Below are 15,905 nucleotides of genomic sequence, written 5' to 3'. Positions count from 1 at the left end.
ATTCCATCCTTTAGTTTTACAGGGCTCGAAGAATACTGTGCTAGCATCAATTATATCTACAAGCACATCTTTCAAAATAAGTGACTGTTAAAAATTAAGTTTAGGGGAAAATATTATATTCAGTCTTCATTTGTCTAAATATTTGTCACTAAAATGATGTTTTCAGTATATAAAATTACTCAGTAACACACAACACACACACACTGATATATATATATATATATATATATATATATATATATATATATATATATATATATATATATATCCCCGTGGTAATCGGAGCACTAGGTGCGGTGACTCCCAAGCTAGGCGAGTGGCTCCAGCAGATCCCGGGAATAATATCAGGGGCGTGCTGGGTGTTTATATATATATATATATATATATATATATATATATATATATATATATATATATATACACTAACATAAACTGTATATGAGCAACTAAGTAAGGAAGCACACAAACAGTCGATTAATTTTAATTTTAATTTTAAAAACGCGATCATTTAAAATAAAAATCAGCCTTCTGCTGCAACGAAATTTGTTGGAGCACCTTACCACATGAATGTTTCATATGAAATGTCTCGGTCTATCTTTATACATTTATGGTAACAACGTCTTATAAGGTAAAACAGAACTTTCCGACACTAAATAACACAAAACACACAGGAGTATAATGCAGTACTGCTCGCGGACAATTCTTCCTACCGTAGATCAGTTTTCCCATTAAGCAGAATACCTGCTGAGTCATTAAAAAAATAAATCTTACTGTTTAATCTATTAATAGCATTAAAATATTGGGGGAGGGGGGGTATAAATTAACTTCTTCCGCTAAATATTGAGGGGACAAATCAAAATATTGAGGAGGGGATTGCCTACTTTCGCTTTGAAGTGATAATAAGAACAATAATAACAGAAACAAAAAGCTAGGTAGGTATAGCTCTTGGATTTTGATTTATGGGCTCAGACTTTTTCAAACATAAAAATGTATACATACATAATTGCACATGGAATAGATATTACTAACACGAATCCACAGAAGTCACAAGTGCTGCTGTTTCATTCATTGCATCAACAACCATCTCGTGCCTTTCTGCCGCAAATCACTTGAGGCAATAACACGAAGGAGTCTAGGATTCTTGAATTGTAACAGAAGAGTTCTGTGTTGAAAATGGTCCTATCCTGTAAATTCTGGTACATTTTTTCTTATCTCTTAAAATCTATAGTCACACATCAGTCCTCCTCATCGACCGCCTCCTCTTCTTCTCGACCCACTGCTGTGGGGGCGCCGCTCTTCGTCACAATGTTCTCCTTTTTCCACTTCATCCTCCGATTTTGGAACCAGATCTTGATCTGTCTCTCTGTGAGGCCGAGCGCGTGCGCGACCTCTATCCGCCGTTTACGAGTTAGGTACCGGTTGAAGTGGAACTCCTTCTCCAGCTCGAGCGTTTGATGCCGCGTGTACGTCTGTCGGCCTCTTCGTCTGTCAGAGCCTGGACAGAAGAAAACACATTCTCTTTCAAAACAAAATCTTCCTACTCGAAAGATTAGGAAATATGATGTAGTTTAAAAAACTCTTGTTGACTTGTGGGTTAGTTTTCGACTCCACTTTCTGGCAAACCCGAAAAACTTCTAAATGATGGGGAAACGCATAGTTTCAGCTTCTGCCTGTCTGAGATATACTTCTACCCTTTTCACCTACAAAAATAATGAAAGAATTTAGAAAAACGGGCATAATCAGTCTGACTCTGATTACTGATGTGTAATTTTTAACTAATTAATACAGTCAGTGTAAACGGACACGTGCACATGGCAATGTTGGTAGAGAACTGTTAATTCAATTTAAAGCTAAAGAAAAAAGCCTCTTCTTGTGAAAAATTCATGAATCAGTGAAACTGCATTGACCTCTTGTGTTTATGAGGTCACACATCGCCTGAAGGTTAAAAAAAAAAATTAGGTCACATTTTTAAATCTCAAAGGTCATTTGCCGGCCACAAAAACGTCCAAGCGCATTTCCTCTGCACATCTCAGTAAAAGAAAGCCTCTTGTACTGCACCCATGACATTTAGAGATCAGTGGAAATCTATTGTGTACTGGACGATTTTCAATTGGGATCACAGTGAACGGCATTTTTAGGTGTACCCAGTGAAAATCTAGGTATAGCAACCGAGAAGGTATTTTACATGGTTCCTGTAAAATATTTACACATGATGGACGGATCACAATCTGTATCAACATCATTGTCTGTAAAGACATCATTAATGGGGCAAATATATATTTATCATTAGGAATGACTGAGTATTTTTATGTACTGAAAATATAATGTTTGTGAAAAACCTTTAGACAAATCTAGTCCCCTTATTGTAATGTGTTCTGTACAGCTTCAAAACAAACAATTCAATTCAATTCAATTTTATTTATATAGCGCCAATCACAACAGTCGCCTCAAGGCGCTTTATATTGACAGTAAAACTATCTCTTCCTAAATGATCATACAAAAAATAAATAAAAGTTGTATTGACTAAACGTTTTCTTCTACTGTGTGAATTGTAGGTGAACCCAATAAAGTTGCAGCTGTAGCTTGAATACCATTCAAGACAATGAAATACTTCTAGTATTTCATTGTCTTGTCAAATATATATAAATAAAATCTATTAAAGGTTAGTTTTTTTTAATCAGAATGTCTGGTCTTCTGATGAAGGTGTTCTTATTCTGCCTAAATGACATTGACTGTATGACATGAAAGCACAGCTCATGAATCTTTGTCTGTTGTACTTGTCACTATACAAGAATCATATATCACAGATGTGCAATCATAAAATCTATATCAAAACCAAAATTTAAGAAATTACAATAAAGGATTTGCAGTGCCTGCCAGTGATTTCCCATCATTCCTTTCTGTGTATATAAATTTCACCAAAAAGCAAAAAATAAATACATACTTATGAAAGGTAGGTGTGTGTGTGTGTGTGTGTGTGTGTGTGTGTGTGTGTGATTATGTATGATGTGATTTCATTTCCTAATTATATATAGTTAGGAAATATAATCTTTTGGGTAAAAATCAGTCTATGAGCTTGTAAAAGAATCTTGACTCCATCCATTTCCTTCCACTTATTCGATTTCCAGGTCTCACAGGGCAAGAAGACGGATATAGCTTGGAAATACTGCTAATCTGTGACAAGGTAACACAGACAAATAACATATAACAATTCATGATCACACACACCTGTGGTCGATTTAAAATGGCATAATGCCATGCACTGTTTTAGTATGACAGAGTATCTGAAGAGGAAGACACAGAGAGCACGCATCACGGCGAATGTCCCTAGAGGAGATTCAAGCGCAGGGACATCTTGTTGTGAGACAACACTGCACCACTGTGAATGTCAACTCACTCAGCCAAAAGCCCTCAATTTCTTTTTTTTTGGTTTGTTGTTCTTTCTTTCTCTTCTCTCTCTCACACACACACAGACACCAACCTTGTCACATTCAAATGCTAAAAGAGAATATGATGTTCTGATGTTTATTTCCTGTCCACGGTTATTTGTTTTTCCACCTTTTTAGATTTAATTATTAAATACACATTTCAGGGAATGTATTTATGAATGTAATCAATACATTTAATTAAAAAAATACTTCCAGTTACTTCCATCCTTGCAGCTGCTATTTGTATTTTAGGACATTGTAATAACTGGCTGTTAATGTGTTTATCTGTTTATTCTTATTCATGTCAGTGGATATCTCACTGTTTTCTCCTGTTTCACGTATAAACGTTATATGGTATTTTTTCCCCTTAACTCACAGTCCATATCAATAATTAATAATGATTGAAGGAGAGTAATTACAAACGTAAACTCATATTTGTTTACATATATGCCTACATACACATTGCGCTCATTGTCCTTAAAGAGAAAGTCGATTACCTGCATTTAAAGGCTCACCAAGAATATTGTCGAGTATATCAGTGTCTGCAGTCTCCTCTGGGTTTGTGCCACAGATCAGTATGTGTAACTGTCAGCACCTAGACGTGTTTTGCTAGTTTGTGCGTGTGTGTGTGTGTGTGTGTGTGTGTGTGTGTGTGAAATCCATTTTCACTGGTAATATTTTCTGCTCAGCAGTGATTTGCTTGAGCCAGATTTGGAATTCTCTGGCAGTCAGTGACAACAAGGGGATTTGCTGTTGCTTACTCTCTCTCTGGTGCAAACACACACACGGGAAACCAAAACGAAGTAATTAAAAAGAAGTCTGTTGGTGTGCTTGTGCGCACATACACAGTCGAAGAGAGAGGCCAGCAGTCTCCTTAATCAACACTATCAACGGGAACATCCGGGTCTTCTCTGTCCAGTCATCTTCGGATGCCTGGATCTAAATCAACATCTATAAATTGATTGGCTGATTCGACCTCAGAACACTCGGTCTCTCAATACACATTAAATAAAAATAGAGAAGACTAGGAATAACAACAATACGGATTTTGCAGTGCCTCTTCAGTGCCTGCCTGTGATTTCCCACCATTCCTTTTTTTTTTTAATATTTTTTAATTAGTCTTGGTAAATTATTCTAATTATATTTGTAGGCCACAATATGTGGGCTAGTATTTTATTTGTCCATTACTAAGTTTTTATAATTGTTGTCACTTTTCTGCCTGAAAACGTGAAACTCCAAAATAATTTCTTCATCCTTTACAATACGAATGTCAGTTTAATGTTTATACATTATGGAGCTCTTGAAATGAAAGACACTTCAAATTTTTTGTTATCCTGTCAGTGAGATAAGCACCCATACGGGGGCTATGGGCCAGGAGGACTGTATGGTGACAATAAATAATAGTGAAACCTGGGTCGCCTACAGAGGAAACTTGTCTTTGCTTTTTTCTCATCATAAAAGCATAAAGTAAAGCACAGAGTAAGTGTACATTAATTATTTAACAAATACTTGGTTATAAGATTTCCATTTATGACAGCTTTGACCATACATCTTTATAATAGTGCCACTTAAAAGCGCAGGAAGAACCTTCAGGTTCTCACCTGCGAGGCAAGGCAAGCTTTAACATTTTTCACTTCTCTCCTATATGATTCCACGTGACTGTTTACTGTGGGGGGCAAAGATATCTTCAGCGCTTTTATGGAGGTTTTACGCAACAGTATTCCTAACCTGCATCCCATATTGTATCGCATGTTCCATTTTACCAGTTATAAAAACAAAACATTGTATCTTTGTTGTAGTTCGAGACTCAGTATCCATTTTGCATACAGCGCGATGTCGGCATGCCAGATCAGTCGGTGGGAAAGAGCAAGCATTCAAAGATCTGCTAGTTTATAGTGTTTATAGTGGTTAGCTTATTGTGTGACAGTACAATAGCACAATGGGCTTTCAGCGGACTGGTTTGTGCAGACAGTGAAACATAAGGATGAGGTGAGCTGAGCCAAACACTGACTGTGATGATTCCACTCGTAACGGCCAGGTGAAAACTATTTTTCTTCATTTTCAAACAGTCAGAATAAAGCTCCACCCTGCCCCCTTTTAAACACAATATCACCTCATGAATATTCATAAAGTCTTAAATTCTGGTTTTATGGCATTATGGCAGAGCCATAAAAGAACTGCAGAGTGGGTAGGGGTGCTGTAAAATAGTTGCAAAAAGACCCTGACAGGCATAGTTCATCAACCCACAGTGGCCGCTGCGCAACCGGGCCAACAGTTTAAAGACCGTTTAACAAACAAGGAGACACACACACACACGCACACAAACACACACACAGCTCTCTTTAGATCACCTCCCTGTGTTCCCAGCTGACGAGAGGGGAGGGCGCCTCATCACCTCTCATAAGTTTCTATCCCCATCTCTCCTCACCTGAGCTTTTCATCCAGGGGTAAATACGCAGTCTCTCATGGTTTAGCCTTCTTTGATCGGGGCTGCTCTGCCTCCTGGAGGTCGGCTCAGGAAGCCTCGGAGCCAGCGAGCATAACTGAGTCCGATTGAGTGGGAACAGCTCTGCGGGACACCTCAGCGGCCGAACTCCCAGTGAGTTATAACCTCCTGCTGAGCATATTTCTGTAGGCTCAACACCCCTAATGCTCCCGTTTAGTCCCGAAAGAGAAGACCCAAATGATAAAAGAGAAGAGGAAGAGGGAGGAGAAGAAGAAGAGGGAGGAAACTGGACTCTGCTGCTGCCTCTCTCACTGGATGCATAATGGTGGCGATATCCTCTGGACACGAAGGCGCACGAAGAAGACACGGCGGGAAAGGGAGAGGAAGACGGACAGTGAGAAGTTGAAGTGTCCGCTGAAAGCAGTCCACAGCTCATTGCGGATTGTTGGTATTTGGTAAACAGCGCGTTGGCGAAGTCCAGCGAACTCATAATTTGGCTCCGGTGATTTGTGGGCCTGGGTGGTTGAATGTCGATCTTTTTAGGAGCGACAGTGAATTATTGGTGGAGTATTACTGTCTATAGTTTTACACACACACACACACACACACACACACACACACACACACACACACAATCACCCCACCCTGTATTTCTCATCCCCCACCTCCCATTGCCTCCAAGAACACGTGACGGAGGGTCCATGTGATGTCAAGATGTCCAATGGCGGACGGGGTTTCCCTCCGGATGCAAAATCATAAAGGGATCACAGGGAGTGACTCCTACAACATGTGCAGCATTATACAATAAAGTCGGGGCAACTCAGAATCTTCACCAATCACCTAGAAACCAAGAAGACTGAAATCTGACAAATATTCAACTCAAAGTTAAATCATTAACTGCCATACATGAAATGGGCTTCAAACAAACAGCAGAGGACACTATTAGAAGAAGAATACTGGTTTAATTGGAACGTATGCGAAGCAGCCGAGCAGACTTCAACAGAAAATGGAATTCTCTTGTTCTCAGTGTCTTGTCCCAGCTCATGGTTTGAGGGGACCACACATGCAGAGAGCAGAACAGACGAGCTGTTGTGTGCCTGCAGTGGACCGCGGCTGTCTGGTCAGTACAGGCAGAGTGATAGACGAGGATGTAATGCAAACAACAGAGAACGTTTAATGGAAGCAGTCCAAAGGTGCCACTTTGAAAATAATTCTGTGAGCCCATGGTGAAAGATGAAATCTCTCCACTAATATATATATATGTATATTTAAAAAAAATTACGGGTTAATATTTCTCATACCGTATCACGCTTCTTAAAATACTCCAGCTATAAAGCATGGCAAACAAAAGTTAACGAGTAATGGATATGGTTTCAAGAACAAGCATACCGAGTCTTGATCTTATACAAATTCACAGAAGAACACAAAGCGCACCTCTCTAGGCCGTTTCATAAATCACCTTTACTCGTGAATTCAGCTTTAATGAATCCTGCGCCCTCGTAGATTCAGAGAAACTCACCTAGCGTGCAGGTGCTCTGCTACGTCCTTAGATGTTCAATTTCCACGCAGCATTCAATTCAATCAGGATCAAATCTGCGCGTTGAGTCTAAATAAGAGTTATGAACTGGAAGAACGAGGGAGAGTTTGAGGATTGAGAAAAAGAAGATTTGTTTTTGGTGACTAGTTAGACATAATCGGATGTAGTACGCTTCAACCTCTGAAAAAAGGTGGCATCTGTCTCGGTTTTAACTGTTCATGTAGCAGGACAAGATCGCAAAGCATGGCTATGACGTTCGCATGGGCAGTTGTTTAACATCAGGAACCCCCCGCCGAGATTAGATATTTTAATAGTATGCTTTGATCACACTTAAAGTGCTTATCAAATCAGAAATATCAGTCATGATTACTTAGCTCACCAATCAGATCTGATAAAAAACTCCTTGGAAATTTTGTCCAGTGTGCCCCAAAACATTTATATTTTGACAACTACAACTGCCATATCCCTCCATTACAGTGTGTCTCTATCTCCTGTTGGTAAAATATTATTGGAGATAAAATATCTGAATTTCAGAAGCGGGACCACATCATTATCCCAGTTCTACAAGCCGTTCGTTCTCGTTTTGGTGCCCCACTCTCCCTCCCCTTTTTCAATTCTTTCACGTCTTCACTTCTCATTAGTACATGAGTATCTGCCAGGCCCGGGAGCCGCCACCGGTCCCCTCTAAGGCCTTCTCCAAACCGCAGCTTAATTCATGTTTGAGCCATTCGCCTTTATCTACTTAAACGCTGTCAAACCTAAAATGAGGACATAAGCTCAGCTAGTGAAATGAACAAGTGCAGTCTGTAAATATGTACTCTGAAATTATATTTTCAAGTACAGGCTTCTTAACTGTGGTTCATTACTTTAAAACTAAAAATGACAAACAGAATGAAATATTTCGAACATTTAGGTATACATTAGTGCATGTACTTTTATTGTGGAAACTGCACATGTGGTCCACTTTGCCTCAATATGTCAAAGCCTGTTAGATTTGTGCAATTATTCGAAGCCTATTTGTCTTCCTATTAAAGCTTTACTCTGAATCTGTCTTCCAGCCAACACCTGAAAACCCGACCAGCCAAATATTCAGTGATTTGATAGCATTCAAACCCAGACTTCACGGATACTCTACAGTTTAGGTGAATGCGGACAAGCGCATGCTCCCTGAATTTGAGCTTCCCATATGGAAACAATCAGATCTGAAGTATCACCGTGATGATGATGGAAGACGGTGTAATGATAACTTAAGAGGTCTCTAATAATGTAAATGCAGGTGGAGTGGCACGCCATAAATAATGTAATGTTTGGAAGGATGAGGATTGTGCGCGAGTGTGTCACCGTGAGGGTATAAGAGGGTGGATATCTGTTGTTTTAAGAAGAGATTTCCGAGTCAAGGCTAAATGTTTGGCCTCGTGAACTGAGCGGTCTGGCAAGTCTGCGTGGTGATAGAGTGAAGAGGGATAAAAAGGAAAAGGATGGAAGGATGCAGGAAAGGATGGAGAGTGCCACACAAAAGAAGAAAGGCGGGGATTATACGATTATACGAAGACATAAAAGGAACCCTCAGCTTCGACTTTTTATCACATTTTCCCATTTTTATTCTTATAAATGTTCTTGCTTTTGAATCTGCACTGCGCGCATGCGTTTAACCCCCCTCCCCAAAGAGAAAACAACATAAGACAAACACCACCAATCAAAAAACAAAACAAAACAAGAAAACAAACAAATAAACAAAGGGAAAAAAACGACAGTTAGAGGGTGTAAAAAAGAGACCCGACCTACTAAAACGGCATAAATAGGCAGTTTCATGTTGTTGGAAATTTCATTAATTGCTACGTCATCACCATCATCATCAATCATTGCCATAACAACAACATAGAAGTGAAAAGTACAGTAAAAAGTGCACCATTATCATCGTCGTCATCATCATCATCATCATCATTTTAACTTAAAAACTATACAGCTGCCAAAGATAAAATTGTTAATGATTAACTTCTAACAATATAGAAATGTTTCCACGATAATTGTTCCACAAAGAAAGAAAGCTATCTTTTTTTTCTTATTTTTAAGTTTATTTTAAACACTAGTGTAGACTATGTTTTCTTGCTTCATTGTCACGTTTTTTTTCCTCTCAAGTCCATCTAGTTAGCCAGTCACCATTTTTAGAAACTCACGTTCCCTTCCAACGATTGAATCGTGGAGACAGCAGGGGAGTCCAGTGGCCTCAGTTAAGAAAAAACAGCCCACCCATCACCCCATCCTGCCTAACATTTACACCCACCCTGTCCCCATCTACCCCATCTTCTTTCTCCCCCTACATTTGCTTGTGGCTTTTCTCGCAGCAATCGTCGTTCACAGAAGCCTGTGACCCCGCTGTGCCTGCTACCGAGCCTCCTCCACCACCTCCTTCTCCACTTCCTCCTCCTGCACCACCGCCACCTCCGCCGCTGCCGCCATCCCGCAGCTCCTTCTCCCTCCTCTCCCTCTCCACTGCCTCCTGTTCGCTCTTGCTACTAGGGAACTTGTCCTTGTTGTTCTCCTTCTTCCACTTCATCCTCCGATTCTGGAACCAGATCTTCACCTGCCTCTCCGTCAGCGCCAGCGCGTGCGACACCTCGATACGGCGTTTCCGGGTCAGGTAGGGGTTGAACAGGAACTCCTTCTCCAGCTCCAGGGTCTGGTAGCGACTGTAGGTTTGGCGGCCCCGCCTCCTGCCAGCAGCTACTGGGGGAAGGTGGGAGAGTGAAGAGAGAAAATTGTTAGACACAAAACTTCATTCTTCCATGTTTAATAATCAACTTAACACTACGCACACACGCACTCAAATGCACTTGCGCGGAGACCTTCAGAACTTTCAGGTTTTCGTGAAAATTTACCTTCGCCTTCGTGATATTTTTGAGTGTTTCTTTTTCTTATGGATAGGTAATGCTCTCATTATTTCTTACATATTACTGTACCTTTACCAATATCAGCTGACTGCAAATATTGTAGTGAGTACACCGTGGTGTTAGCAAAGTCTCCTCGGTCATTTTGAAACGCCTCTGATTTTAATACACAAAAGAGTGGTGGATGTGGATGAAATTTAATTTAAGCAAACAAAAAACGTTTGATGACTTTGCCTGAAAATAAGTTTCCAAAGTGTTGCTAAATTCTCCCATCTAAATCAGTGTTTTTTGTCTACTCGCTATGGCTCGTTTTGTGTTGACCTTTAACTTATAATGTTTGCATGTCTATATTTCATATTGCCAATCTTATAACAATTCCAACACTATACACAAATTGCCACCTTGTAACTCTAAACCTCACCTTGTTGGAGGCATCTACTGGCATGTACACTCCCAGGTCATCGCTTTTCCTCCAACAAGTTCTTTGTTCTGCTAATGATGGGGAATTAGCTTTCGTGCCAATTACAGTAGGCTCATTTACAGACAGAAATGAACACGACTCACAGAGCGAGACATAGTCCAGTATTATACAAGTTGCAGTCTGGATCAAATACGCATGGGCCAAAGAAAAAAAAAACAGTTTAATGCAGGCGCTGTGAAATTATGTGACAGCCGTACGTGAAGTTACAAGAGCACAGTAAAAATGGACGCACGCGCTCTTTGAACACGAGTCTAAAAACTGAAACTCTATACCGCTCAGCCGTTTTTACTGCAGTAATTAAGACGTCTCTTATGTAGACAAATCAACTGAAGACTTCCCCTTGTGCATATAAATATTTAGTACTATAAATGCATCGTAAATGCTTTCCAAACGTGAAAAATACTCAGCGTATTTGAGAGGAGCCTAAAGGTCTTTTCTAAGGACTTTAAAAGATGCCCACAATGAAATTTTGGAATAAGAAGGAACTATTTCTCAAAACATTTGCTAAATGCAGGTCCGCATTGTACTGTAGTCTATTGATATGGTTTGGTTGTTTTCTGCGTATTCATATCATTTTATATAAACCCTTGCAAGGTACATTTTTCAACAAACTGGGCGATGTTTTAAATTGAAATAATGTCTAAAGGTTAAGCTAAAATGCATCCAACATGACATCTCGGGGCTGTTAATAAACTCCAAGTTATTTCAGCGTAAAGTGGACGATTAAAACGACACATTTAACCATGACAGCCTGGCAGCAGTTTCTCCACGGTTTATACAAAGAGGACATTTGTGTAAGTGATTATATTTCCATAAACATGTTTGTCTTTCGCCTTTATTATTATGTCATAAAAAGGGAGCGCCGTGCCATGGACAAAATATGCCAGTGGCCATAAAAGCTTTGAAGTAAAAAAGGCTGCGTCCAAATTATTGCTCTGAAGGGAAACTCAGCTTTTACAAGTTTTGTATTGATTATCGCTAATCGTGCTCGAAGACCATCGATCTGGGAACACGTTGAAACCTATTGGACTAATAAGAATGTTTTATGAGAGAGCGAGAAAATTCATATTTGATGTTTTTGTTTTTTGGGGGCGGGGGGTCGTCAAGCCTCTAATGGACTTCTAGTGGACTCTGGGTCTACAGCCCCCATTTCACACGCAGACAACTATCTCTCCGCAACGCTACAATGTAAGGGTTTAAGTAAAGTTTGAGGGCATAGTCTCATGTAGTCGACCACTCTGATATAGGGTGACACTAGGGGTGACTAGGGGTGGAGGTAAATGTTGAAATTTTCTGCACTACACTGTATCAAGAACACATCTTACCGAAACAGTAGTACAGGTTGCGGTCTAATTTTTAAAAAGGGCACATAGTTTACATGTCCACAATATGGAAACAAGCCGCGGGAGAAGATTAGACATGGAAATGCAAAACGTTGTAAGCGGTGTAGAGGTCTTCTTTCTGTGTTGTCAGAGGAGTGTGACAGTAGCCGTGCTATACAGTTTCTTACGACGCAACACCACGAGGAACTGAACCTTCAATCCTCGCCGTTTACGTACAGCCTGTGTTCGAAGAATATATGTTATTGTTCTACTTATCTTTCTCATAAAAATGTTAGCTTATGTTTTTTCCATTAAGAATATATGCTACCTTTGTGGCATGCTGTATTGTTGAAATGTTGTTATAAGCTTACAGTAATGAAACAAATTTAGTTGTTGTCTACGAAACCTTTACAAAGCCACTGGAACAAATACTAAATAAATGTACGGGAGATGACATTTGAGGAAGGAGACAGCAGATGCCAGTGAAAGCTGGGCCAACAGGAGCTAATACCATTACACATAGACATTTATTAGCTGGCCTAATCACATTTCTGTTCTCTTTGTGTCATGTTTAAGGTCGTACAGAGAAATCATTTATCAAGACTTTCAACCACAGGGGTGAAGTCATAAAACTGGCTCATGTTCGCAAGTTTACAGTCAAACTTTGATATTACACCCCTCCTTTGGAATATATATATATATATATATATATATATATATATATATATACATATATATATATATATATATATATATATATATATACATATATATATATATATATATATATATATATAAGAAGACTAAAGAGACTAAAACCTAAAACTTTACCCTCAGTCCGCTCGGTCTCAGGTGCGTCTCCATTTTATCATTATTTTATTTTGTTTCTGTTTTTGTAAAGAGACTTTACACACACAGTTATGGCAAGCAGGGAGTCAAGCAAGTACAACGTTTTGAGATGTAAAATACCAGAATTTACACTAACGCTGAGGCGGAAATGTTGTAGGAAACGCTTTACTAAATCGTGCGTAAATGTGAATTGCCTGCTATTATTATTGCTAGGTTCTTTAGCAGCTGGGTAAAAAGCTGCATCCTGTAAGGATGAAGAGAAGGTAGCTTCAGATTAATACACATCTGAGTTGTTGTTTTATTTATTTATTTTTAATTTTATGATCATAAGCTTGAAGTCACAAAAGTTCCGCACAGGTCATAACAGCGTCTGCAGCCCTACTTTGAAAATACAGCCGAGAACATAAGCCATAAAATAAGCGCGCGCGCGCACACACACAGACTCACACACACAGAGCAGGAGAGAGAGATATGGACTCAGACAAAACAGGCTACTATACATGCCAGTCCATTCACGCTCTCCCTTCAAAGCACAAAACTTGCACAAGTCTTTAGGTCTGACTGTGGTGCTGCTTTACGTTATAAATTAGAACCCGGCTCTGCTTTAAAACAGTTCTTTCAAAGAAAGTCACATTTATGCATCTTACGTGATTTATAATGTGAAGGAGTTGAACCGATCCGGCCTCATCTATATATCAATGGCTTTTTGCACCACAAAACACAAAAGCGAATTAAATATGAATCCGAGGGACTTTTGCTGGGGGATAATTTTGTTACGCGAGGTCTGTGAATTTAGAAACCACAGACGCTGTGCAAAGGCAAAAAATGCTCTCTCTGTTCTCACATGCATTCTCTGAGCTCTGTAGACAACTGACCACCGTGTAGCCAAATAATCCCACCACAGGCAAGTCGTAAACCGAAAAAAACAAAGCCCAGTAAAAGTTTAACCGGGGTCAGAGCTGCATGTCCAAAATGTGTCGGTGAGGCTGGAAACAACTACCTTCAACATCTCGGTATCTTTTTCCCGTCTGTTGAAGCTAAGATTTTCTGCGTTTAGTTCTAACTGAAGGCACTGAGGTTCAGTTCCCCCTCGTCACCCACCATTCCACAATTTCTCCCAGTTTCTTGTCTATTTTCCATCACCCCCTTCTTATCCCGGGGCTTTTCCTCTCTCTGTTTGGGACGGTGCAATTAAACCCTAAAGTCATTCACACAAGTTTTGCTGCTACCAATAAAACCATAAACGTGCTATTGTTTCCCCACTTTGAACGCAGGAACCTCTAATTGTTCTCCCTAAATTGCTGCTTTCAAAACAACTTCTCCAACTTCCCCCCACTATTTCCTTCTCCCTGCATGATTATATTTTCTGCCTTCGGTTCCTGGAGGACAGGCAGCTTTGCTCTTACTGCAGACTGCTTTGTAGGAGTGAAGTTCTATGGTTTGGAGGAAAAAAAGAAGAGAAAAAATTTACTAGACTCGCCATTTCCTCACCTTGCGGCCTCATCCAAGGGAAGAGTTGCGTCGGCGAGGGACTCTGCTCGGTGCCCTCCGCGTCCTCGCTCCCGAGTCCGGGCGCGCCTCCCAGCTTACAGTCGCTGTACTGAACCAGATCCGCGTCCTGGGCGCCGAAAAGTGTCTGCCGCTGCAAGGCGTCGTATCCGTAGAAGTTCCCCGGTTCACCGTGGCATGTGACCGCGCACGGGCTCTGCTGGTATGGGTTGCTGGGCAGCGTCGAGGCGCTGTGGTGGTAGAAGTCCTGGATTTGCGGAGCGTGCTGGAAGGTGGCGCCGGAGCTCGGGCCGTACACCACGGTGGGCCGGCTGCCAGCCAGGTCCTGTGCGAACCCGCATTCGTAGTAGTTCGGACGTAACGAGTCCCCGCTTTTATATTTGGAGAAGAGCGAGTTGACGAAATATGAACTCATCTTTTGTGTTGTTTTCTGTTTTAATTTGTGTTCGGCTCGGCAGAGTCAGAGTGAGGGTGAAGGAAGAGACCAGTGGCTTTCAACTGTTTTCTTTTTTTCTGCTGCTTCTGTGGTACGGTTTGAGGCAGACACACACACACACACACAGATAGCGAGCAGGGAGAGTGAGGCAAGTCCGCCGCCGGTGTAAGTGACCGTTGTTGTAGTGTTTTCCACCTCACGGCGGCAACAGACGAGTCGGTTGCGGTGTGAGTAACGGTGACGGCAGCCGGAAATGTGAGAACCACAACCAGCACCACAACAACAATAATATAACAATAATCACAGTGATTCCATAGAATTTCCAGCCCAGAGGAAGAAAAATAAGAGGAAGGAGAAGAAGAGGATAAGGAAGGGCTCGTGCGCATCACAATTCCGGTGTTTGCGCTGTAAGCCCTGTCGCGCTCTCAAACGGCTTTTCCGTGATTTACTCCCCTGCAAATGAGTTGTTTCATATTTTCTCCTTCTCTCTCTCTCTCTCTCCCTCGCTCGCTCTCTCTCGCTCCCCCCCCCCCCCCCCCCCTCTTCGGCTGTGTCTCACGCGCCCTCTCTTTCTCTCGCCTCCTGGGCCAGGGTGTGTGTATGTGTGTGTGTTTCAAGGATAATTTGCATCTGTTATCAGCTCTTCATCCCATTGGGTTTTCTAGGCATACAGACAAGTGTGCAGCAGCCCGCGCGCAAACCACACACACACAAACACATGCGGAGTCTTTTTTTCAATCCCCCCCCCCTTCTTTTTGCGCACGCACGCGCTTATAAACTGATAGATGATAGTTTCCGTCTGACGGAGCCTCTGTGCGCCTGTGATTATAAAAATGTAATGAGAGAACGAAAAAAGATGGCAGACGAAACGGGGGAAGGAGAAGAACAGGATGAAGAAGGTGAAGAATATAAAGCAAGAAAAGAGGACACACACACACGGGCGCGCGCACACACCGCTCCTCTATCCAACCAAAATAAAAAGCGATGCCTTACTTGAGTTTTGCACAGG

The 15,905-nt window shown here is 41.0% G+C and overlaps 2 protein-coding genes across 3 annotated transcripts; both read right to left on the bottom strand.

The window, feature by feature from the left end:
• Positions 1-450: 450 nt before the first annotated feature.
• Positions 451-6,452, bottom strand: hoxb7a (homeobox B7a). Its single transcript, XM_006806243.3, has 2 exons — positions 5,857-6,452; positions 451-1,495 (listed from the first exon to the last, which is right to left on the bottom strand). The coding sequence occupies exons 1-2, from the start codon at positions 6,362-6,364 to the stop codon at positions 1,236-1,238; spliced, it is 768 nt and encodes a 255-aa protein (XP_006806306.1). The 5' UTR covers positions 6,365-6,452; the 3' UTR covers positions 451-1,235.
• Positions 6,453-8,982: 2,530 nt separating this feature from the next.
• hoxb8a (homeobox B8a) lies at positions 8,983-15,340 on the bottom strand. Of its 2 annotated transcripts, none has more exons than XM_006806241.3 (2): positions 14,443-15,340; positions 8,983-10,138 (listed from the first exon to the last, which is right to left on the bottom strand). In XM_006806241.3, exons 1-2 carry the CDS (start codon positions 14,873-14,875, stop codon positions 9,729-9,731), a joined length of 843 nt encoding a protein of 280 aa, XP_006806304.1. In that variant the 5' UTR covers positions 14,876-15,340; the 3' UTR covers positions 8,983-9,728. The 2 variants fall into 2 exon arrangements, with proteins under 2 accessions (XP_006806304.1, XP_006806305.1); XM_006806242.3 differs by having other exon boundaries at positions 8,983-10,135.
• Positions 15,341-15,905: the final 565 nt, after the last annotated feature.

Source organism: Neolamprologus brichardi, unplaced genomic scaffold (assembly GCF_056152115.1).
Source record: "Neolamprologus brichardi isolate AB-2024 unplaced genomic scaffold, ASM5615211v1 NODE_ptg000031l+_length_7269946_cov_1, whole genome shotgun sequence".
In the NCBI taxonomy this organism is placed as follows: Eukaryota; Metazoa; Chordata; class Actinopteri; order Cichliformes; family Cichlidae; genus Neolamprologus; species Neolamprologus brichardi.
Note: the sequence above shows the minus strand (reverse complement) of the source record. Positions and strands in the feature narration are given on the sequence as shown.